Source organism: Phalacrocorax aristotelis, chromosome 21 (genome assembly GCF_949628215.1).
Source record: "Phalacrocorax aristotelis chromosome 21, bGulAri2.1, whole genome shotgun sequence".
NCBI lineage: Eukaryota > Metazoa > Chordata > Aves > Suliformes > Phalacrocoracidae > Phalacrocorax > Phalacrocorax aristotelis.
In genome coordinates this window covers 3,853,928-3,877,101 of record NC_134296.1, presented here as the reverse complement: position 1 = coordinate 3,877,101, position 23,174 = coordinate 3,853,928, and the positions used below count along the sequence as shown (strand labels likewise).

At 60.9% G+C, this 23,174-nt stretch overlaps 2 protein-coding genes across 2 annotated transcripts; one reads left to right on the top strand and one right to left on the bottom strand.

Annotated features, from left to right (window-relative positions):
- Nucleotides 1-10,064: 10,064 nt before the first annotated feature.
- On the top strand, nucleotides 10,065-17,778 carry PACSIN1 (protein kinase C and casein kinase substrate in neurons 1). Its single transcript, XM_075115656.1, has 10 exons — nucleotides 10,065-10,213; nucleotides 10,466-10,598; nucleotides 10,915-11,071; nucleotides 11,214-11,449; nucleotides 11,614-11,769; nucleotides 12,124-12,299; nucleotides 12,613-12,733; nucleotides 12,817-12,941; nucleotides 13,258-13,451; nucleotides 13,813-17,778. The coding sequence occupies exons 2-10, from the start codon at nucleotides 10,536-10,538 to the stop codon at nucleotides 13,920-13,922; spliced, it is 1,338 nt and encodes a 445-aa protein (XP_074971757.1). The 5' UTR covers nucleotides 10,065-10,213; nucleotides 10,466-10,535; the 3' UTR covers nucleotides 13,923-17,778.
- SPDEF (SAM pointed domain containing ETS transcription factor) lies at nucleotides 16,610-21,242 on the bottom strand. Its single transcript, XM_075115657.1, has 5 exons — nucleotides 20,793-21,242; nucleotides 19,581-19,778; nucleotides 19,441-19,488; nucleotides 18,834-18,974; nucleotides 16,610-18,750 (listed from the first exon to the last, which is right to left on the bottom strand). Exons 1-5 carry the CDS (start codon nucleotides 21,238-21,240, stop codon nucleotides 18,572-18,574), a joined length of 1,014 nt encoding a protein of 337 aa, XP_074971758.1. The 5' UTR covers nucleotides 21,241-21,242; the 3' UTR covers nucleotides 16,610-18,571.
- Between the last annotated feature and the right edge of the window lie 1,932 nt (nucleotides 21,243-23,174).

Below are 23,174 nucleotides of genomic sequence, written 5' to 3'. Positions count from 1 at the left end.
GTATCTCCTCTTTGCCGCTCTTGCGCCTGCCTTGGAAATAGCAAAGCAAACGCTTTGCTAAACGGATTAGAGATTCCCCGGCAGCCTCTCGGTCTGCTCCCGCTTCCCTCAGCCCCTGCGCCGCCTGCCCTGGACAAACCCCATTCCTAAGCCAAATATTCAGGGCAAAGCCACTGCCGCAGCACAGCTGGCCTGGCTGGGGGACTGCACCATCGGCCCCGAACAAGGACTTGGTGCCACACTGCGGCTCCCATCACGCCTGACCCCAAAACCTTGGCTGAAGCTCTGAGGGTCCTTCCCACCTCCTGGGATTTTGTGTTCCTTTTGCAAGATCCCAGAGAAAACTGGAGAATCCATTAGCCACCGCCTCGGTCACAGCTGACGGTGCTGAGCCGGGGGTCCGCACTGATCCATGAGCCACCCCGGCCGGCGCTGGCACCCTGCTCTCCCACCTCTCCCCAGGGTGTGCGGCCACTGAAGGGGCTGCAGCAAGTCGGGAGCTGGATTTAACTGTAAAAGGATTGAGGAAGGCAAGTCCGGCAGCTGGTAGGCATTGATTAGTGATGTGCACAGGGGCTGGGTGAGAAAGGGAAGGGGACATCAGCACCTGCACCGGGGCCATGTCCTGCAGCGAGCCAAAGCCTGGGTTTGGCTTTATGTGGGATCCCCCTTGCTGGAAATCCTGTGTCCCCAACCCTGCTGGTCCCCCTGGCCATGCTGGGAGGTGATGCTAGCAGGGCCAGGATGGAGTTGGGATAGAGCTAGGCTCCTCCAGCACAGCCCAGCAGGAGGAGTGGCTCTCTCGGCGAGTGGCTCCCTGCCCAGGGACAGACTTTGTCCCTACAGAGCAGCCAGCCTGGCTGGTGTTTGTGCAACAACTTGAACGCAAACACAGGACCCCGACGTGCCTTTGCAGATGACCCTTGTAGAAGGAGAGGCTGCATCCAGCCAGCAGCTTCCCAGAGGGCCTGAGCCAGCATCCAGCTGCCCTTGGCGCAGCACAGCACAGGGGGAAGGAGGCAGCGAGGCCCCAGCGCTGCCCTTGTTGTGGCCATGGGCAATACGTACGGGCTCCTCCCAGGCAGCTGCCTGCACCAAGCTCTGCGCAGTTTCCCAGAAAAAATGGAGCCTTTATGTCCCATCCCCAGCCCCTTCCCCGGAAGGGCTCGGAGGATGCCCCCAGGGCCAGTTATGAGCAGACAAGAAGGGGATTGTTTTGGTGGGAGCTGGGCTTCTGGCAGCACCTGCCCTGCAGCGGGGCCCTCCACAATGGCTGCCTTTTTGCGTAATTGCTTCAGAGCAGCCAATTATCCTCTGTTGCTAATTAGAGATGCAAAATAGCCCTGTGCTTGCATTCTCCCAGCAAGCCTGAGAGGGCTTCTGGGACCAGCAGCACATCTGTGGCGGGGGCGCAGCCTGGGCAAGGGGCGAGAATGGGGATACTGGCCCCATCCGGCCCCACAGGCCCCATCTCACGCTCCTCTCTGCCCCGGCATTGAGTGGGAACAGGCAGCGGGAGGCCAGGGATGGGCTCGGGATGAGCAGCATGCTGAGACCCCTCTCTGTCCCCATCCCCAAGCACCCATGGAGTCAGGGGCTCTCCCATTGCTCCCAGAGACAACCAGCTCAGCAGAGAGCACCATAACTGGGGGGTCTGCCATGATTTAGGAAATGCATTCTCCTTTCCTTGCTAGGGAGGCAGACGGGAGCAGACCATGCTTGAAAATCCCCCCCTTATTCTTGCAAAGGCTGGCACTCACGGCCGGGTGATGGGCAGAGCGGCTGATAGCTGGTGGCATTTCTCTCCTCTCCTGCCCACACCGGCTGGCTGCGCAGGCAGGCTGCTGGCAGCCATGAGAGCACGGTGTGGGCTAATTTGCTTTGCTTCTCAGTTTGCCGTGGCGCTCGAAGAGCCATAATTTCAGAGCGGCAAGTGGCCTGATAAATCAGGGCTTATTTCCTGCCAATGCTGGCTGCTGCTTCCCACAAGGAAGCTCATTTTACAGGAGAGGAAATGACTTACCATGGGAAATAGTAAGCAGTGGGATGGCGAGAGCCAGGGAAAAGTTTGTTCTGGCCAAGTTTTTGGTGAAGGAACTGACTGATGCTCATTGCTGGAGTCTCCTTCTACCAGCACTGAGCAGCCTGAGCTGCTGGGGAAGGAGATGTGGGTCGTTCCTACCTGCGTGGACCACATCTGCCACAAAGCTGGTGGCAACAGGCTGTCAGCACTGGGAAACTCCCCCAAGTCACTGAGGTCGGCCCCATCACCCTCACGGAGAGAGTTTGTCACCCAATGCTTAATGCTGAGAACACTTGTTCGTCTGCAGCACAGATGCTGTCAGGGCAGAAGGCAGCCTGGCAGCCCAGCAGCATCTGCAGCGACCTTGTGCTGAGAACTGACAACTCATTGCATACAAGGATGATGATGCCCTCTTAATCAGAACCCTCCATTTCCTCGCCCTTAAACGCCAATGGGCAAAGATCCCCTGGCACCTGCAGGAGCCACAGTCCATTCGATCGCTTGGGTCTTGCATGCTGCTGCCAGCCAGGCACGAAACATTTCGGGGGCCTTTCTGTCTGGCCATGAAGTGGGAAGACACGCTGAGATGGCATGAAGCTGGAAGGAGCCAGAAGGCAAGCAGGATTGAGAGTGCCACTGAGCTACATTAAGCAGTCGAAGGCGCTCGTTAGGGGAAAGCTGAGCCGGCGTCAGAGGCCAGCAGAGCCTCCCGGGACCAGGTCGCATTCTCTGGGCAACCCGATCCAGGCGGCAGCGGCCCGGCAGCCTCATTACCGCAGCTTCTGCGGGCGGCTTCGGTTACTCGGCTGGAAGCGCTCATCTCCTGCTGGCTTTTAATTTCCCTGACATCACCCATGAGCTGGGGAAGATGCAGGCACAGTGCATTCGGGCAGTTGAGAGGGGGAGACCCTGTCTCCACCCCCACCCGCATCCACCCAGCTCCCTGACAGCCCCGGCCATTGGGGTGGGAGGGCTCCAGCCTCCTGCTCCCCCCTGGGACCCCCATCCTGTGATATGCCCCAGTGACACCAGGCACAAGCCCTGGGGATTGGGGGGAGGCAGATGGCAGCGGGGAGGAAGCTGCCCAGCTCCCTGGCCTCAAAAAAGCCTTGCCGGGAGCAGCCCTCATCACCCCTTTTCCCAGCTCGCTTTCCCCAGCCCAGACCTGCCGGGTGGGAAGGACTGTTTTGGCTTCTCCCGCCAGCCTGTTCCCAGCTGGCACATTTGGCAAGGAGGCGGCACCGGCTGCGTCTCCAAGGGCGCTTTGGGGTGTTTGTTTCTGCAAAAGCTGCGTTCAGCCCTAAAATCCTCCCTGCAGCCGCTTCCCGTGGCCCACGGAGGTGGCAGAGAGCCCGGAGGAGGAGGGAGCACTTTGCTCTGTCCCGTCCCAAAGAGCAGCGGGATGAGGGCCCCCGGGGTATCCTCACTCAGCTCCCCAAAGAGCCTCCCAGCAGCACAGCCTAAGGGGGAAGGAGCCCATTTGTGGCCCCAACAGAGCCCTGCAGCGACAGGCAGTGCCACCGAGGCCAGACACCCACATGCCCCTGGCTGCAGGCTCCTGGCACCCCACCACCTCCCCCATCCCTGGGCCGCAGCACCCCATGCAGTGGGGTAGCTGTGGCCGGTGGGTGCTGAGCACCCACCTGGCAGCGAGGGCAGGTCCCTGGGGACAGTGCCCTGGGCAAGGGTCTCGGCATGGCCCCGAGGGGACGGCAGCGGGGGGCTGGCAGGGGCTGGCAGCAGCGTAGCACCCCGCGGTGGGTGCAGACCCTGCAGGCAGCAGGCCCAGGGTGGTGGTGAGGGGTGTCCACCACCCCCTCCATCCCTCCCCCCTTCCCCCCTCCCCGGATGATTTTTGCAACCTTTGCAGGCAGCGGCTCCATCCCCTGTTGCCATGGCAACGGGAGGCTGCAGGCAGGGCGCGCTCCCGCGGCCGTGCGCGCCGCCGCTGCTGCACGGCTGGTGCGGAGCGGAGCGCAGCGCTGCCCGCCCGGCCCGCCGGAGCCCCCGGGCCCCCGGGCCCCCGCCGCCCGGCCCAGGTAAGCGCCAGCCCCTGCGGGACTCTGCCTGGGACGGGGCAGCGGGTGCCCGGGTCACCCGTGGGGATGGGGCTGCGTGGGCCCTTTGCGCGGGTGGGGATGGGGGTGCGGATGGGGATGGGGGTGCGGGACGCCCGGGTCCCTTGCAGGGATGGGGAGGGTGTGGGGGGGTCCTGCTATGCAAGGACCAGGCAGTACAGCATGGGCTTGCACCTCCCCGCTATGGCAGGACACGGTGTCCCCTGAACCCTTCTGCAAGCCAGGGAGGCCAGGGGGGACATGACCTTCACCCCCCCATGTGTCTGATGGGGTGCCGGAGCAAGGGACACCCCATCTGCGACGCTGCCATGCTCCCGGGTTTGTGCCTCAGTTTCCCCATCTGCAAATGTGAGAGGGAACCTGTGCTGTCCCCATCATCACTGTCCCCCTGCCCAAATGAGTGCCTCACACCATCACTTAAGCCCCTCCTTTTGCCATTGTCACCCCAGCTTCCCCCTTGATCCCCCCCACAATCCCCCTGCTTTCCTAGCCCCTCTCTGAGCCCCCAAATCGCCTTCCACCACCATGGACAGATAAAATACTGCTGTCCCTCCACATCACCCTGCTCCCAGCAGCCCCATTTGCCTCCTGTCACTGCCAGCCCCGGGTCCATCCCACCAAGATACAGGGGATGGGACCCCCCGTGCCAGCGTGTGACGCTCTCTCTGGTTTCCCCCTACCCTGATGCGGAAGAGAGGGGATGGCACCGCCGTATCCTCCACCACTGTTGTTTGCTACTTCTTGGTTTAATTGCAAACCTCATATTTGGATTTCTGCCTAAACCCCACTCCTGGGACCACAAAAATCCCTGCTCGAGAGTCCGAGCATCCTTGTTTACAGTGGCAAGCGAAGGCGGCAGGCTGAGGAAAGCTGCAGAGCTGGAAGGCGACTCAAAACCCCACAAGCTGAGGCTTAGCCCCCGTCTCCCTTCCCCAGGCCTGAGCACGTGCATGGGGTTGACAATCCTGCCTCTGCACCCCACTGTGGTGCCTATCCACATTCCTGGCACATCCACTGTACCTGAGCTGGACTGCAAGCTCCCCTGGAGAAAAACACTTGTGTTATCTGCAAATGCCTTGCATATTTCCAGAAATCTTTGCGTAAGGCTTGTAAAATCCCTAGAAGACTTTGATGGGTGTCCTGCGCTCTGAGCAGTGTAACTTTGGGGAGTGCAGGAGGAATGTGAGGGTTTCTGCAGAGCACACTCGAAATGCAAAGCCATTTGCTGCCAAGGCTTGGAGCAAACACGTCTCCCCTGCCTACTGCAACCTGGCAACACCTACAGCACATGGCCCCCATCCCAGCCAGCGAGGTGGGCATCCTCCCATCTGCATGTGGGACATGGGGCTCCCGGTAACGTTCCTGGATCATTGAACCGTGTTTGCAAATGCTCCGGTTTTAGTGAGCCTCCAAGCCCTGACCTGGCAGGGTCCAGCGAGCCCGTATTGCAGCCGCTGCCCCCAGTCGATGCAGGCAACTTTAATTGAAGCAAGGCGGCTGCCGCAGGCGCGTCCCGCACAGGATTCATTGGAAAAGTGGCTCCCAGAAGAAGTTTCCCACCATTACCTACGTGCCACCTCCGGGGACCTGCTGTCCTCGCAGCTACCTCGTGCATTGCTCGAGCAAGCACGTGCACCAGGTCCCAGCCAGCCCCACAGTGCTGCCCTGGCCCAAATCCCATGGCGGAGCACCCGGTGTACAGGGAACATCCGTCCCTTCCCACCTGGTCACAGTTCGGCTCTTTGCCCCAAGGCTCCAACTCTACTCGAGTTGCAGCCGGAGGGGTTTTGCCAGGGGATGCAGGATGGGGTCCTGGCATGAGCTGTTTGGAGCCTGCTTGCATGGACCCGGTGGCTTGGGAAGGGCCCGGGCTCACCCCCCGCCTGGCCCTGGGCTCCATTTGATAATGAGTGGAGAGGATGCGTGTTCAGGCTGCTCACGCCCCTCCAGGCTGCTCAGCCCCTCGCCCCAGCTCGGCTCCTGCCTCCTCACCCAGTGCCTGGTGCAGAGCCTCTGCCAGCGTGAATCAGCAGCACCCGCTTAACTGTTTCCTTGCAGGGTCCACGTCGGCTCTGGAGAGGGGGGATGGTTCAGCCACGCCACAGCCAAACCCCTCTGCACCCCCTCGCTCCCTAGGCTGTGACCCTCACCAGCCCCACGGGAGCGTTTCCCTGCCCCAGCCCCAGGGATTGCACAGATCAGCTCTGCACCGGTGGGAAACCAGCAGCCACCCGGCTGGGTCAAAGCTGAGCAGCAAACCAGCAGCAAACCAGCCTCTTGCAAAGCACACGGGCATCACTGGCTTTGCCTGAGGAGCTGCCATCGTGCCAGGGGCATCTCCCCCCCCATACTTGACCATAGCAGGAGCAGCACGTGAGCATCGGAGCCCGTGCTGGATGTGGCGCTGAGGTCGGGTGCTGCCAGCGGCCGATGCAGCAGCGTGGCAGCCTTGGAGCTGTTGCGGTGTGGTGGGAGACACTGCTGCGGGGCTCCCCGGAGGGTTTGCGGGCAGTTGGGCTCTGCTCGTGGCGCTGCCCTGGGCTTCCTCAGCCATTTCTACACCGTTTGTCTTTGCCGCGAGTGGTTTTCATGTGGCGATAGCAGCGGTGCGTCATGGTAGCATTTGGTGCTACACCCCCCCCGACAGAGCCTCAGCCAGCCCCGTGCCAAGATAAGGGAGAGCAAATGACCTTCCCTGCGGCCAAAATCCCAAACCCCAGCCTGACTCCCTTCCGCTAAACCCGCTCATCCTCAGCCTCGTGTGCTTACAAAAGAAGCCAAAATGTAGCAACTATTTCACACTGCAGCCCCACAGACTTTTTGGTTGACAGACCAGGTCAGTCCCAGCATTTAACTGCAATAAAACTGGCTCAGACCATTGGGTCCTTTCCAACTGCCGAGCTTTGGCTTCACTGCCGGGAGCCCCCGGGTAGCTACAAGGCAACAGTGTGCAGCAAATTACCATCCTGTCCCCAGCTCATGTGCACGGGCAAACAAGGGTCCCCAGTGCCCTCGGCTTGGGCGGCACTTGGGCTGGGCTGGGCTGTGGCTCTGTGTTGGGACGCTGTGATTGCAGGAGGGGTTTGCAGCAGGGAAACATCATGCGTTGCATCGGTTTGTGCTCGGGGTTGGTGTAGGGGAGCTCCCCGCTTGCTCTGATTCCCGCAGATCGAGCCCAGGTGCTAGCATGGCTTCCCTCTTCCCTGGATGCTTTCACCAATAATTAATCGCTGACTCCCCTCCGAGCCCCGTCAGCGCTCACAATCCCACAGCAGGGCTCGCACCCAGCCCTCTCCTGTTCACCATGAGTGTGAACCTCCTGTTCTGGGACAGGATGGGGACAAAGATGGGAGCAGGGTCGGGGAGACAGGCTCACTCCGTGCTCTGCTCCCCTCCTTGCAGCACATTCACCACCATCCTGCCTTGACAAATCTCCTGCTCTCTGCAGCAGGAGAACCCACACCGGGAAGCTCTGCAGCCCCTCCTGGCTCTTGGTCCCCACTGGGCTCAGCTGATGTGCCATCAGGCAGGATGGGGACACGTGCAGGCAGCTGCTTGTTCCCTGTGTCACGTCCCCATCACCTGCTTTTTGGCTGCAGCAGAGGTGCTGGGGCCAGGGCAGCCAAAACACCGAGAGGCAGAGCAACCTCCTTCCCGGACACAGCCTCTCCCCGGGGCTGGGGCTGGTGCTTGGCACCTTACCGGGGACCCCAGAGCCCAGGATAGGGCACCCCCATCCGACAGCACACCCCAAGGCTGCCGCACCAGAGGTTGCACATTTAATGGCAGTGTTATGGCAAAGGCAAAGAGAGTGGGGAGGGTCAGGGGCGCAGCTGTCCCCCTCAGAAGACCCAGCTTGTCCCTCTCGCCCTGGGGGACTGCAGGAGGGAGGCAGGCAGGCAGTGTGGATGCTGGCCCAAAGCTCTGCAGCCCCTGTGTGACCCGGCTGCCCAGGCTCTTCTGCCAGGGGCAGGAGACAGCAAAACTGGGCTGTCCCTGCCTGTGTGGTGACAGGGCACTGCCGGCAAGGGCTGCTGGCTGTGGGAGGAGAGGCAGCTGCCCATGCCCACAGTGGCAGCAGCACCAGCCCTCTGCATTGCAGCAGCCTCCTGCCTGCGCAGGGTCAGTGGCCGTGTCCCCGGCCCCCACGGAAGGCAGAGACCCCCTTGCAATGCCGGCACCAGCAGGAGATGCCTGGTGGGTGAGACGAGCTGCAGCAGTGCTCAGCACCAAGCGGGCTGATGGGGAGAGATGCAGGGGGGCGGCTGCTGCGGGAGCAACCCAAGGGCACGCGGGGGCAGGAGCTGGGACAAATTTCACCGTCACTCGATGCCAAATGCTCTGTGGCTCCTCTCCAGCAGCTTCTTCGAAATTTGAGGCTGGGGGGTGCAAAGCAGAGCCCCCTCAGCTGAGGGTGCCCGAGTGGCAGCACGTGGCTGGCGCTGGCAGCTCGCCACGCCGCGGCTCGGTTCAGCCGCCGGCACTGCGGGCGCCGGGCATCACCGCCAGCCGCCTTGATGCGAAGCGATGGGCTGCACTGGCGGGGCCGGGGCGGCGGGCACGGGGCTGCCCCATGCTGCGCTGGCAGCCAGGACGGCCCAGCATGGCGGGGGGCACACACGCGTGCGTGGGCATGCAAGGGTGGGCATGCGTGGGGGTGTGTGGCAGGAGTGTGGCAACAAGGCGGTAGCGTTAGGTGGGAAGTGATGCAGAGCCAAAAATAACCCCCAGGCTGCAGCTCTGACCAGGTAAAGGCGAGGAGCGGGAGCTGCGGCAGCCATGTCCCGCAGTGCCCCACGGCCTCGGCTGCTGGCAGTTTGGTGGGGGCAGCTGGGGCTGGCTTGTGTGCCCGTGGGTCCCGGTGTACCCCTAGCCACGGGTGTGCTCCCTCCCTGGCGTCCCTGCCCTGGAGCAAGGCTGGGTCTGTCACCCCATGGATGCCCTTGCCATGCCAGCACAGCCTCTGCAACAAAACAAAGAGCCAGAGACCAGAGGCACAAGCAAAGACCCCCGTGCTGAGCGCCGCACTGTGCCTGGGGTTTGCAGGAGAGGTGGCCACACATGGCACCCTGGGGGTTGTGCCACCACTGCGGGTGTACCAGGGCAGCCTGTGGGTGTTTGGGTTGGGTGCTTTCACAGATGGGGAGGGCTGTGGTTGTGCCGTGGGTGCCAGGCGGGTGTGGGTGCTGCGTGTTGCCGGCTGTGGGGAGACAGTGCTGGCGGCGCTGCGCACCACCACGGTCCCCCATCCATCTGCGTCTCAGTGGCTGAGCAAGGGACAGTCACGCGTTTATTTTTAACCGGCTGGGGGGGGCGGCGGGGATTGGTGCCTCTCTGGTTATATCACTAAATCCCTGCCAGGCCCTGTTAGTTCCAGCACAGTGAGCCCTGCGCCTTGCTCCAGTAACCGTTTCGGCCCCCCATCCTCCCGGGGCTGTGCCCTGCAGCCTCCCTGCCCTGGCTCATGGGCTCCTCAGGGCCAGCTGTGCGCACAGCTGGAGCGTGCATGCACCCACCAACTGCTCCCCATGGGTGGGCACCCGGACCCCGCGCCCCCCAGCCCTTCCCTGCCACCCCATCGCCCTCTCCCAGGTGCAGGGTAGGATGCAGGCAGCCAGGTCTCCCTTTGCCTGCTCCACCTCCCCGGGAGAATTGATGGTGCACAGGGATCACAGCCACATCCCGCTCCCGCAGCCCTTTTGGGCATGGGGCGGGAGGAAACTGGGGCACTTCATGGCGACTTTGTCCCCAACCTGGTGGCAGATGCCGTGTGGGACAGGCCCAGCGCTTCCCTGCAGGAGCACTGACAGGACCTGGGCAGGATGGGGATGACGAGGATGCCCATGGCCACTGCGGTCCCCTCTCTGTTCCTGTGTGATGCCATCCACCAGACCCCAGCCCCAGCCGTGGCTCTTGGCAAAGCGGCAAAGGGTTAAGCCGTGCAGCGAGGCCACGTGATGCTCCGGGGATGCCGTTTTTCTGACGGATTAGGGTGGAATATCAGGACGAGAATTTCTTCAGGCGGCGCATCCCTTCCCTGGCCCTGCCACGGCCTCTCGCCCCACGCTGCGGCTCCCCAGGGACGCGCAGTGCCGAGCCAGGCCCCCGGCCGGTGAGCTCCCTGCTGTGCTGCTCCCCGTGATTCTCCCTCCCAGCTCAGCTGGCTTCGGGGGGATTTGGATGGCACCTTGGGGTGATGCGTGGGGGACACTGGAGGGGTCTGTGGGTCCAGAGCTGGAAGAGGCACCGTCCCCATGCCCGTTCCTATCCCCTGCGGCCGCAGGCTTGTCCCGTGGTGCTGCGGACAGGAGGGACGGGCGTCCCCTGCTCTCCCCCCCATGATTTCCTCCTCTTCTCCCCTCAGTGCATGAGGCTGGTGCTTGCCCAAGAGCCACCCAGCACCCGCACTGACGCCTGAGGCAGCACCGGGAGCCATGTCGGGTTCCTACGATGAGTCGGCGGCAGCCGCAGAGGAAACAACCGACAGCTTCTGGGAGGTGAGTCCCAGCTGCCCTCTCCTTCTGCGGGGCCCCCGCTGCCGTCACCGCATCCCAGGGTGTCCCCCGGGCTGGCGGGGATGGCGCTGCGCTCTCTCCCACAGCAAGCCCTGCCTGCAGGCATCCCTGCCACAGTGGCTTGGGGGTCCCAGCCAGCTCTTGACCTTAGCTGCCCCCAAGGGGCACAGAGTGACTGAGGGAACTGAAAGGAGCTGGGTTTGAACACCCCCAAAGCAAAAGCTCCATTCCTGCACCCCCAAAGTGCCACAGGTCCCACTCCTGCCTGTCCCCATCCCCATCTCCACCCCCCTCCCAGGTGGGGAACTACAAGCGCACGGTGAAGCGGATCGACGACGGGCACCGGCTCTGCAATGACCTCATGAACTGCATGCATGAGCGGGCCAAGATCGAGAAGTCCTACGCCCAGCAGCTCACCGACTGGTCCAAGCGGTGGAGGCAGCTCATCGAGAAAGGTACCATGGCTTCCCCAGGGGGAGACTTTCCCAAGGACACCTGGGTTCCATGGGTCTCTGTGCACCATCACAACTTCACCTGGTGGAGGTGGCAAGGGTAAGGGCAGTGGAGTGATGCTCAGCTGTCTCCTCTGGCCCCCAGGTCCCCAGTACGGCAGCCTGGAGAAGGCGTGGGGTGCCATCATGACGGAAGCGGACAAGGTGAGTGAGCTGCACCAGGAGGTTAAGAACAGCCTGCTGAATGATGACTTTGAGAAGGTCAAGAACTGGCAGAAGGATGCCTACCACAAGCAGATCATGGGAGGCTTCAAGGAGGCCAAGGAGGCTGAGGATGGCTTCCGGAAAGCCCAGAAGCCCTGGGCCAAGAAGCTTAAGGAGGTGAGAGAAGTGCAGCGTGTCCTGGGGCACCCATGCTGTCTTCCAGCTCTGGCTCTGGGTGCCTGGTCCAGGCTGGGAAACTGGGTGTCACCTCCCTGCAGGCAGAGGGATGGGCAGGGGGCTGTGACTGCTACCCTGATGTCCCTTCCCTCGCCTCTCCACAGCTGGAGACAGCCAAGAAAGCCTACCACCTGGCATGCAAGGAGGAGAAGCTGGCAATGACCCGGGAAGCCAACAGCAAGGCGGAGCAGTCCAACACCCCCGAGCAGCAGAAGAAGCTCCAGGACAAAGTGGAAAAGTGCAAGCAAGATGTGCAAAAGGTGTGAGCTGCTGACCTGCTCTGGGCTCACCAGGCATCAGGCAGGGAACGCCAGTGGAAATGGCCACCAGGCCCTTTTTCCCCCCATTCATTCCCCTTTTCCCATCCCTATGCTCCTGTAGAAGGGTGAGGATTTGCAGGCAGTGCTTAGGGGAGTGTGAGCAGGGCAGAGATTTACCCTGCTTATTGGGGCAAAATCTCTCCGGCAACAAGGCTGCTTTCACCCACAGTGGCTCTTGGCTCAATCTGGGCTCCCCCAGCATGGTGACCTACAAGCCAGACCCTCTCAGCACCCAAAAGGAGCCCCTGAGGTGCTTGAGGTATAACCAAGGTACCCTCTCCCGCATCTTTGCAGACTCAGGAGAAGTACGAGAAGGTGCTGGATGAGCTGAACAAGTGCACCCCGCAGTATATTGAGAGCATGGAGCAGGTCTTTGAGCAGTGCCAGCAGTTTGAGGAGAAGAGGCTCAACTTCCTCAAGGAAGTGCTCCTGGACATCAAGAGGCACCTGAACCTGGCTGAGAACAGCAGGTAGGTGCCTCCTGTGCTGGCTGGGTAGAAAGTGCCCATGCAAGGTCTCCTCGTGCTGCCTGGAAAGTAAACCAAGCCCTGCAGGGACCGAGTGTTTCCAGAACAACCCTTCCCCTACAATTCAAGGGAGAGGGATTTCTGGCCAACACGATGATCACTAAGAGGTACCAGAGTGGCAGGAAGACTGTGCGGGAGCCTGGTGCCTCCCAGTGCCTTGTAGGAGGTGACACAAACTGGGCATGTCCCAGTCCCACCCCACCCCGCTGCAGCCCACCCCCACCCGCAGCACCCTGACCCACGTCTCTCCTCGCAGCTATGCCAACGTCTACCGGGAGCTGGAGCAGACCATCCGCCTCTCGGACGCGCAGGAGGATCTCCGGTGGTTCCGCAGCACCAGTGGTCCCGGGATGCCCATGAACTGGCCCCAGTTTGAGGTGAGGCTGGGCACCCCACCCGGGGTACTGGCAGCCCCGTGGGGCAGCCAGGTGCTCAGGGGCCAGTTGCTCTGTGCTTGCAGGAGTGGAACCCGGACCTGACGCACACGATAACACGGAAGGAGAAGCAGAAGAAGGGCGAGGGAGTGACCCTGACCAACACCAGCAGCATGGGCGAGACGGGGGCGCCAGCAGGCGAGCGTGGGAGGTGAGGGCCGGCGTGGAGGAGAGACATCACGGCAAAGCATGGACTTTTGCCTGGGCAAACATTCTCAGTGCTGTGGGGACAGACAAGGGGTGTGGGTTGTCCTCAGTGACGGCCACCACTCTTCTCTGTCCTCCCTCTGTGTCTTGCTGGACTTGTCATTAGCTGGGGTTCCTGCTCAATGGCAGCCCCTGCTTCCCTGTAACCTCGGGAAAGCCACAGCATCCCCCCAGATGTCCGTGGCACACGGTGCCTGCTCACCCCACCGTCCCCCCACCCGCTCTGATGGCCCCTCTCCCTCCTTCCCCCCCCACCCCAGCGTGAGCAGCCATGACCGTGGGCAGACCTACAGCGCCGAGTGGTCCGACGACGAAGGCAGCAACTCCTTCAACACCAGCGAGGCCAACGGCGGCACCAACCCCTTCGACGAGGAGTCGGCAGGGAAGGGCGTGCGGGTGCGGGCTCTGTACGACTACGATGGGCAGGAGCAGGATGAGCTCAGCTTCAAAGCAGGTACGGTCCATCACCGGTGCTGGTCGGCTGGGGTTTGCCTGCTGGAGTTGTGGGTCCCACACTGCTCCGCTTTTTGGTGTAAAATCCCCCAAATAATTTCTGGGTTATCCCAGCCCTTCAAAATATTGAACTGGCAAAAAGAGGAAGGCATAAGCTAAGCCCAAACCCAGGTGGGACTGGAGAGGTGGTGGGATGGGGCACATGAGGTCTTATGGATCACCCCTTGCCTTTCTACCCTATGAACCTGCGTGTTCAGGATCAGGCCCAGAAACCGCCACCAGCTCCCTCCAGGGGAGAAATGGGAGGCAGAAGAGGCTCCAACACCTGCAATGAACTCTCCCCTTCCCACCTTCCTCTGCAGGTGATGAACTAACCAAACTCGGTGAAGAAGATGAGCAAGGATGGTGCAAAGGGCGCTTGGACAACGGGCAGCTAGGTCTCTACCCTGCCAACTACGTGGAGGCAATCTAAGTCTTGTGGTGTGCTCCTTATCGCCGTCAGCAGATAAATCCACCCTCCGTTGTCTCCATCTCTCCACCAGCCAACCAGCCATTTTGCCGTCTGGTCCTTCACTCCTCACAGTTAGAGATTCAGACATATTTTCCGACCAAGCTTTTATTTTTTTAAGAGTTGTCTCCGAAGAGTATTTTGCATAGTCGCTTTCTTCTTCTTCTTCTAAGATAACGTGAAGCGAAAGATGACGTTGTCCGTTCGTCTACATTAGTTGATTTTTTTCCGAGAGAAAAGCCGATACCTCAAGATCTTAAAGCCCAACCAGTGAGAGCTCCTGATTGGTTGGTTTTTAAAGATACTGAAATCATGAGCCGCCTTCTGATTGGCTGGAACTGTTCTGAAATGCACGGCGCTGAAGCTCCTGGGACTGATCAAATTCACCCCAAAACCGAGAGGGAATGGAGTTTGGCTCCATTTTTTTTTTTGGTGTTTCCATGTTCTTCTCCCCAGTTCACCCTCCCTCCCCGAAGGAGAGGGATGGACGTCCCCTCCTGCCCCGCAGCCACCCGGCTCCAGCCGCGAGCAGGTCCCTGGTGGCACATTGAGAGGCCCAGGGGAGGTGGGACCAGCCCTGCCATGGAGCTTGGCAGATGGCCTGCTCTTCAGCTTCCTCCTCCTCACTCCTGAGCTGCCAACATGTCTGGAGCAGGCAGAGGCTCCCAAGCCGATGCCCTGTGTGTGCTGCAGGGAGCAGCATCGCCCTTCGCCAGGGCAGTTATCCAGCACACACCAGATCCAGGGTGAGATGGCCCTAAAATCCACCGCTGCTCCCAGGAGGACCCGCCACAGCCCGATGCTGCTGGAAGCACCTTCACACCCAGCCTGGGATAGTGGGGACCAGCTTGGGTACCGCTGGGGATGGTCCCCATCCGCCCCCTTCCTTAAGAGAGGCAGGAGCAGACCAGGGCTAGGGGATAAGCAACATCCAGCCTTGCAGGGTGCCGGCAGGAGCTGCAGCCCGCCGGAGGGCGAGGAGGGCTCAGTGCATGCAGCAGACCCCAGCCCCGGCAGCAAAGCAGCTGCCGGGTGAAGATGGCTGAAAACAAGACACGCCAAAGCAGGGGAATGCTGCAGGATTTCCCCTTCGCTTTTCCCCAAGGGGCTCTACCCCTCCTGCACTTGGGCTCTGCAACCAGCCATGGCATGGACAGGACCTCCTCAGCACGCACGTCCACTGCCACCCAGCACGGTCACCCAACCCCCGCGCACATTTGCTATCCCAAGCTCTTCCCTACAGATCATCTCATTTCTTTTTCCACACCATCACCCTCAGCAGCATCGATGCCATCATCTTCCTGCATGCTCCTCTCCTGCCCGCTCCGTTGTTTCGTGAATTTTTTGGCCCCAGGGATCAAGTGTTCTCGCAGAGGCAGGAGATGCACCATGTGCTGGGCACGGTGGGCGAGAGCCGCCCAGCCCCGCGTCCCCTGCCAGGTATGCAAACAGGAAAAAAATACACAAAAAAAGTCAGAAAAAAACCCAACCAACCACCTGTCTCAGCAATGCACCCCGGTTTTTTGTACATTGATTGTGTAATTTAAGAAGTATATATATAATATATATATCTCTATCGTGATTGTATTACCGTGGATACAACAACAAAAAGCAGCAAGTGAAAATAACTGAGCTCTGTAAGCGTCCTCTGGGTCTGGGTCCTCGTTTGCCTCCGTGCGCCGGTCTTGCCCCCCGTGGAGGCGGCTGTTGGGGTTATGAACGCCCTGCCCAGGGCGGGTGCTTGAGCCCCCCATGCCATGGGGAGGTACAGTCACAGCTGCTGCACCCCCAGGTAGGGATGCCCCGACCCCGAGGCTTTGGGGTGCAGTGAGATGGGGGGACTCAGATACATTGCTGGGGTCCTGGGGGACAAGGGGGCTGCAGGAGGTGGGGAGGAGCCACTGCCTTTGGGGGCCCCCCATACCAACCTGCCAGGCAAAGCCTGGTGAAGCCCACAGCAGGGATTCAAGATAAAGCAGTTTTTGGGGCCATTCCCAGTGCCAGCAAAAGCAGCCACCCCCAACCTGGTGCTCCCCCCTACCCTGGGCAGGCGCAGACGGGAAAGCTCCAGCACGGCGAGGTCATGCTGACAGAGGCAACAGAGCCTCTCGGGCTCCCTACGAGCCTTGAAACCTTGGGCAAAATGATTTGCAGGTCACCCACCCCCTCCTCTCCCGGGAGAGCTGGGGCAGCCCCAGGACAGGGCAGAGGCTGAGGGGGACAGGAGGAAGCAGGACCTGGGGCATGGGGGCACTCCCTGTGCTCATGATGGGGAGAGGACAGAGCAAAGGGAGTTATTTTCCCTTATTTAAGGGATGGAGCTGCAAGGGGTTTGGGAGAGACCCTGGCTGTGAGCCCAGCAGCACTGGCTGCCCATCCTGCAGCAGTGGGCATCTGCTAGGTGAGGTCCCCACGTCCCTGGGGACACCGTGTCCCTGGGGGCACCCTCCCCAGCTGGCAGCAGCTTTCCTCACCGTTTAACCCCTTTCCATCCCACCTTCTCCTCAGGGACATGCAAACCCCCTGCACCTTCGCCCACCCTGCCAAAGGGCTTGCGAGAGGGACATGGGATTTAGGGCACCGGTACCCCCAGCCCATCCTCCCGGTACTCCCCACGCTGGCTGCAAGAGCATCAGTCACACACAGGAAATCACAAGACATGTTTTGCTTTTATGCCCCCCCCATTTCTTTTTTTTTTTGCCCTTTTCCAGAGACCAAGGCAGTTTTCCTCCTTCCCCTGCTCCTCTCCTCTCTCCAGCCACCCTCCATCCCTCCAGCCACCGCACTTGCAAGGCCGGCCGAAGTACATCCGCTCCTCTGCCATGTAAACAGTATGAAACAGGCAGAACAAAAAGAAAAAGGTGTTACAGGCAGCTATTTTAAGTTAAAAACAAAAAGGTCAACAACCAGGTGTTTTTTTCCTTTCCTCCCACAAAACATCTCGTAGGTACCCAGGCCTCCTGTCTACCCTTGTTATTTGAACCTAAACCACAACTTGCTGCCAGCCAAAACCAAAAAGCAAATAAACAAATAAAAAAAATTATCATATAAAAGATCAACGTCACCAGGTAACTTAGACTCTCATGAAATGTGTAGTTTAAGCTACCCTGTTTTCCATCCCAGCGTGGGCTCAGCAGGGTGCGTTTCAGTTTTACTGTCCAGAGGGAAATGGCAGAGCTGCCAGCTCCCTTTTCCCAAACACGGGAATCAGGCAGTCCAAATAAAATCCAAATCAAGGGAGGAGCCCTGTGCCAGGGACAAGGACCTGGGGGCTCCAGGGGTCTCTGGGTGTCTCCGTGCCCAAGGATGGTGCCCTGGCTCAGGGAAGCCTGCAGGGATGCCCTGGCACGCACGGCCCCACACCTGCGTTTTACAGCTACTGCCTTTGCAAAACACCCATTTTTCAGCCCCAAAGCCCTGCGGAGGGGAGAAGCCAAGCATGTCCCAGAGTGGGAAGTGAAGGGGGGATGCGCCCATCCCGAGGGGGTGCCCGTGGTCCCCCGGGTACAGTTACCCTGCACCCAGCTCCCGTGGCCGGCAGCATCCCTGGGTGCTGCAGTGCTGCCGGTGCCAGGCTGCTCCTGCGCGGGTCGGGTCAGCGCAGGCCCAGCCAAGGGCAGCTGTGGGTGCCATTGTCCCGGCTCATGCCAGGGCTTTGTCCTCCCCAAACAATGGCCAGGGCAAAGCCACCCACAGCCAGCACCCAGGAGGGAGGGGGGGAGGGAAGAGCCCAGCCGCCAACCCCCCAGAATTCAGGCAGCCCCTTTCTTTGCAGCTGAGGATTGAGATGCAGCGGAGGACAGAGCCCCTGGCCATGCTGCCGCCCACCCCGAACAGGGATGAGGGCCGGGAGCTGATTGCTGGGGTGAATCCGGAGCAGCCCTGCTGCTGCAGCACACCAGGTCACTCCTGATGGGCACCGAGGGCAGCCGGTCCCACGGCTGGCCCGGTGGTGACATGGGGACAGGATCTAGTTGGAGGCGAGTGTGGCCCCAATGGTGTCGTGTCCCCCCAAAAGCAGCCCTGGGGCATGATGCCACAGGGATATTGAGGTCTCCTGCTGAGATGTGCCCTTGGCCTCTGTGTCCTGATGATGCCCTGGGGCTGCAGAGTGTGAGGACAACGTGCTGGGGGCAAGAGACCTGGGGGCAGGACTCCTGCATCCCCTCAGCTCCTCCCCTGGGTGACCCCAGCCCTCTCCCACCTTCAATCCCTCCCAAAGGGCACCAAGGCTGTGGGGAGCCCTGTGTCAGCCACAGATTCATCTGCCTTTATCTTACCCCAATCAACCCCATGTCTTCTCCGCCGGCCCTGAATTCCATGCCCACCCCGCCCCGGGAGCACTCGCAGGAGACGAGGGCTCTGCACAGTCCTTGCCCTGCACCTGGGCACTTTGGTGGTGGTCCCTAAGCTGGGGGCTCATCTGTCCCCTCCAAGGCTGCAGGGCCAGAGGAGTCCTATGGTCTGCCGCTGGTGGCCCCAGAGGGCGTTGAGCCTCTCACACCCCAGCCGTGGTCCTTAGTGCTGGAAGACGGTTTCTGTGGCTGGGAAGCAGAGGGAAGCGGCAAAGGTCCCCATCCATCCCAGGACTCAGCCTGTCCCGCCGCCACCACTCAGACTGGGTGGACAAACTGGTAGACGAGGCGCTGGGAGATGTCGGGTTTCCGGATGATGCCTTTCTTGTAATACTGCCGGATGGAGCGGCTCAGCTTGTCGTAGTTCATGGCCGGGCGGTTCTTCCGGATGCCCCACAGACGGGCCACTTGTGCTGAGTCCTCAATCTTGAAGATGCCTGGGAGGGGAGCGGGGCACAGAGGGTTACAGCCTTGCCTGACCCCCCTGCACCCTCCCCAGGGCCACCAGAGCACCACCCACCTTTCTCCTTGTTGAGCCAGCGGATGAAGCGGCCGTAGTTGTGGGGTTTCAGCAGCAGCTCTTTGAGGAACTGCCAGAGGTGGATGGGTTGGCCGGCGCAGGATGAGTCCACCTCGCTGTCTGCCCAGCTGGCATCACCTCCTGCTGCAGGAAGGGATGGGGATGGGTGAGATGTGGGTGAGGCGAGACCTCTCTGCTTTGCACTGCCCCCGGGATGTGCGTGAGTCCTCATCCAGGAAAACCCGGCTCGATGCCTGTGGGTCTCTGGAGACTTATTCCAGGCACTGGGTCTGAAAGCACCACTTTCTCCCCCCCATCTTGGAGCAGGGAAAACAGCTTGGTCCTGCCCTTGTGCAGCCCCACGGGGAGGCACAGAGTGTGGGACAGGGCCGGTGAGGGTCTTGTGGCCATTTCCCCTTTACCACACCTTGCAGACAGCCCAGGGGCTGCTCTGGGGCAGAGGGAGTGCAACCACAAGGATGCTGCTGCAGCAGCCGCTCCAACACACAAATTAATTGCAATTAAGCAGGGAGCGACCTCTCAAATACCCCAGACCTGCCCTGAGGCAGAAGTGAGGCCAATGGAGCTAAGCCTGTGCAGAACTCACCGCAGCATCTCACATCTCCTGGCGTGACTTTTTCTTTCATCCAGGCAGCTGGAAGGGAGGAGCAGGCAGTCAGAGGGGCATCTCCTGCTGTACAGCATCGCCTGCCCTCCCCTAGCTCCCTCCTGGTCCCTGGCACCTACCAGACTTCCAGATGTCGAGGTGGGCATGCAGGATATCACCGCAGGTAGGTGAGCGCTGGCAGAACTGCTCCTCAGACATGGCACACAGGTCCTTGCCCGACAGCTCCTGGAAGGACTTCCCGATCTGTGGCAGCCGGTACTGGTGCTCCGTCCACAGGATCCACTTCTGCACATTGCTGGGGCTCCAGTCCACAGGGTCTGGAGGCAGAGGGTGAGCATGGCCAGTCACAGCCTGGGCAAAGCCTGGGGAAACTCAGCTCACCCCACAACGGCCCCGGGAACCCTGCCCCTCCTGCCCTGCTGCAGCACCAGGGTGAGAGCAACCCGCTCCCAGCCTGCTCTGGTCTCCAGGGACAAGACTGTCCCATTGCCACCTCCTTTTCTTTGGGAAGCCTCATCCAGCCATTTGGAGCCCCACTTGCTTCCTGCACAATACCAGGTGGCACCAAATTCTTCAAGGGAGTGGGTGGCAGAGCCTGCATAAACCTAAGCACATCCCGTGACTGCTTGTGTCGCAGCAGCCATGCCCCAAGGAGAATACGCCAGTGATGCCCCATGGCAGCAATACCCCAGCGACCTCGGTCCTGGGCTGTCCTTGTCCCCTCGCACCCAACCCCATGCCCAGCTCTGCTAACATCAGCTGGCTCAGGCTGACCCCAGCCCCACAAGCTGATCCGCCTGTTCCTAATGGCCCAGGGAAGATGGGATAGAGAAAAGGATAATAAAAGTAGCATTATTTGCTCCTTTCTACTGCACACCCCCCCCAAGATGTGTGCAAGGCTGAAGAGCACCTCGATAGCGATGCTATGGGAGGGGAAAGGACCCCCAGGTCACGGGAGGAGACGGGCTCAGCATCTGATCATAGCACCTCTCTGGCTCTGCAGCACTGGCTGGGTCACACTGGCACCCCACATCCAGCACAGGGCTCTGCCTAAAGCTCTGCTAACCCCTGCCTCAGCTTAACTCCAAGCCAGCGAGGCTGGGGGCGTATTTTGCTGGCATCTCTGGGCTTTAGCAAACAGCCCTGCCCTGGAGCAATGGCCGGCGGAGCCAGGCAGCAGCCACCCTCCCCCAAACCCCAGCACCTGGCTGCAAAGCCCCGAGCTGCAGCATGGCTTTAGTTCCTGCACCGGCACATCCCTCCCTCGCTGCACCCTGCGGCAGGGCCGACCCTGCCCGCAGCCCCCCGGGCAGCGCTGCAGGGGCACCCACCTGCGGCGATGTTGAGGAGCTTGCAGGCTGTCTCGATGTCCTTCAGCACTTCGCCCACCACCATGCTCTGCACCTGCTCCAGCGAGTGCTCCTCCAGGTGCAGGCTGGCCTGCAGATCCCCCTCGGCCCCCAGCCCCAAGCCTTGGCTGTCGATGATGGGACATTGCTCCGGCTCCTTCTGCACCTCCCCTCGCCCACCCTGGGCATTGCATTGGGACGGTTCCCCCATGCCCTTGGTGGCCCAGGCGATGTCCTCGGAGTAGAGCATGTCGAAGTAGTGCAGGCAGAAAGCGGGCAGGGGCTGCTCGGGGGTGGCGGGGGGGCTGGGGCTATCTGGGCAGCCCCAGCTCCGGGTGTCGGGGTCCTGCGGGGGCGGCAGCAAGGCAGTGTCTGGCCGGGCAAGGCGGCTGGGGGGCAGAGTGGTCAGCCCGGGGCTGGCGCTGCCCATCCCTCCACTCAGCACTGGCTCCAAACCTGCCGGGAGAGGAGGAGAGGAGAGGCTCACCCCAGCACCGATTCCTGCCTTCCCGCCCAGCAGCCAGGCACAAAGGGAGGAACTAAGCCTGTTAGAGGGGAAAAAACCTCCAGAGACCCACAGCGTCCTGTGAAGCCTCAGATGAATGCAGGCTCGGGGTCAGCCATGGGGCTGGGGGGGTTCTCCTGATTTTGGGAGGACCAGCCACAGCAGCCAGCAGGAAGAAGGCAGCTGGGGAGCGAGCAGGTCCTGACCGCTGCAGGCTTTTAGGGTCTTCCCCCAGATTGCACGCTGGGTTGGCAGCAGGTCAGTCCCAGCTGGGGCTGAACACTCCTTGCAGGAGGCAGCAGGACATGCTGGAGGGGCTCCAAGGCACCTATGCAGGGTGGCCTGTGGGCATCAAGGGCTGCAAGATGCCTAAACCACACAGGCACGTTTCTGTGCATGGAAACCATCACCCGCTGCTTTCACCTGAGGATGCCCCAGCAGCGACAGCACCCATACCTGGCTGTCCTGGGCCAGGGACTGAGCTCAGCACCACAGCACCCCTCTCTGAGCCACTGATGCCAAACCTTGGATGAGAACCTTCCTTTTACCCTCTTGCAAGAAAAACTACCCCAAATCAGCCCATCCCCAGGCCCCATCTGTCTTGGGTACGGGGGGAGTCCTGGAGGCCGTTGAGAAGAGGATGAGCCTGCTGAATTTCCATGGCAACACCAGGGAACGGCTCCATCCGTGGAGAAACCTCCCCACGAGCCATCCTGAGGCTTTGGGGCAAGAAAGCCCCTGCCAGGGGAGAGGCTGGTGATGGGCACAGGCAGGGCACCGCCGAGACCCTTGCCTGCTTCCTGCATTGCTTGATACAAGAAGAAAAAAAACCCCACCCCAAATAGGCTATTTAAAAGCAGAAAAAAGTAGCAGCTTTTGCAACAGAGCCTGTAATAAAAAAGGAGCGTGCAATGCCTGAACCAACCCCGAAGCCCACCTAGAGAAACAAGGCAGCCCCCAAAGGGGAATGGGACTCAGTGGCCAGGGCGAGGGGGTCCATGCTTGCTCTGAATTGCAGCTGGAGGGGGAAAAAGGTTTCAAATACTAAAGGGGAAACGACATCCTTGGGTTCCTCTGGGCAGAGCGCATCCCTTGGGAGCGGGGAGCCGAGCAGCCGGCTGCTTGGCGTAGGAGGGATGCTAGTGACCAAGCACCCAGGATGGCACGTTACAGTCCCTGCAGCGCTGCCATGCCAAACGCTGCTCAGATCCCTGCTGCTGGGCCCAGATCTGCTCCCTAGGCGTTAATTAAACATCATTAATAGCCACGTGCCACGGCCCCATTAACCGCAGAGGTACTGGTGAGGATGAATTTAATGCACTCCCGGGGCATATTAATGCCCCCAGAAGTATGGTTTTTGAGGCTCTGCATCACCTGTTCATGAGGAAGCTCTGCCTGTCATTTCACCCTTGGCAAAGCCCAAAAAGACTTGGAAAAATGCACGGAGGAACCGTGGCTGCCCAAACAGCACCTGCGCCAGCCTGACCCCATGGGGACCCAGGGAGGGGGCACGGGTTCGGACGCTAGAGCTCATGTCCCCGACGGGTTTTGATAGCACCGCGGTGAGGAGGAGGAGGGAGAAGGGGTCTCTGTGCCACCAAGCTGCCCCCACTGCCCAAACAGTTTCCCTGAGAGATGGCGCTGGCTTTCAAACCTCTCCTTGATTTGTTCTGGATTAAAAGAAGAGCTTTAGCAGATCAGCCTTAAATCCAGCCTCACGCTGCTCCCAGCACAAAAGGGAAGCGGTAACAGCTTGCATGGCTCCAGCCCACTGCACAGCACCGGCTGCGGGCGCTTTCTGGGGAGCGGACAGGGGTCTCGTCCCCAAGGCCTCTGGGATGCTCCGGGGTTGTGGTGCA

Coding starts and splice junctions, on each gene's coding strand:
- PACSIN1 (XM_075115656.1), top strand. CDS start 10,536: ATGTCGGGTTCCTACGATGAGTCGGCGGCAGCCGCAGAGGAAACAACC. Junction 12,300..12,612: donor AACCTGGCTGAGAACAGCAG/GTAGGTGCCTCC, acceptor CTCTCCTCGCAG/CTATGCCAACGTCTACCGGG. Junction 13,452..13,812: donor TGAGCTCAGCTTCAAAGCAG/GTACGGTCCATC, acceptor CTTCCTCTGCAG/GTGATGAACTAACCAAACTC.
- SPDEF (XM_075115657.1), bottom strand. CDS start 21,240: ATGGGCAGCGCCAGCCCCGGGCTGACCACTCTGCCCCCCAGCCGCCTT. Junction 19,779..20,792: donor GCTCCTCAACATCGCCGCAG/GTGGGTGCCCCT, acceptor CTCTGCCTCCAG/ACCCTGTGGACTGGAGCCCC. Junction 19,489..19,580: donor CCTCGACATCTGGAAGTCTG/GTAGGTGCCAGG, acceptor CCTCCCTTCCAG/CTGCCTGGATGAAAGAAAAA.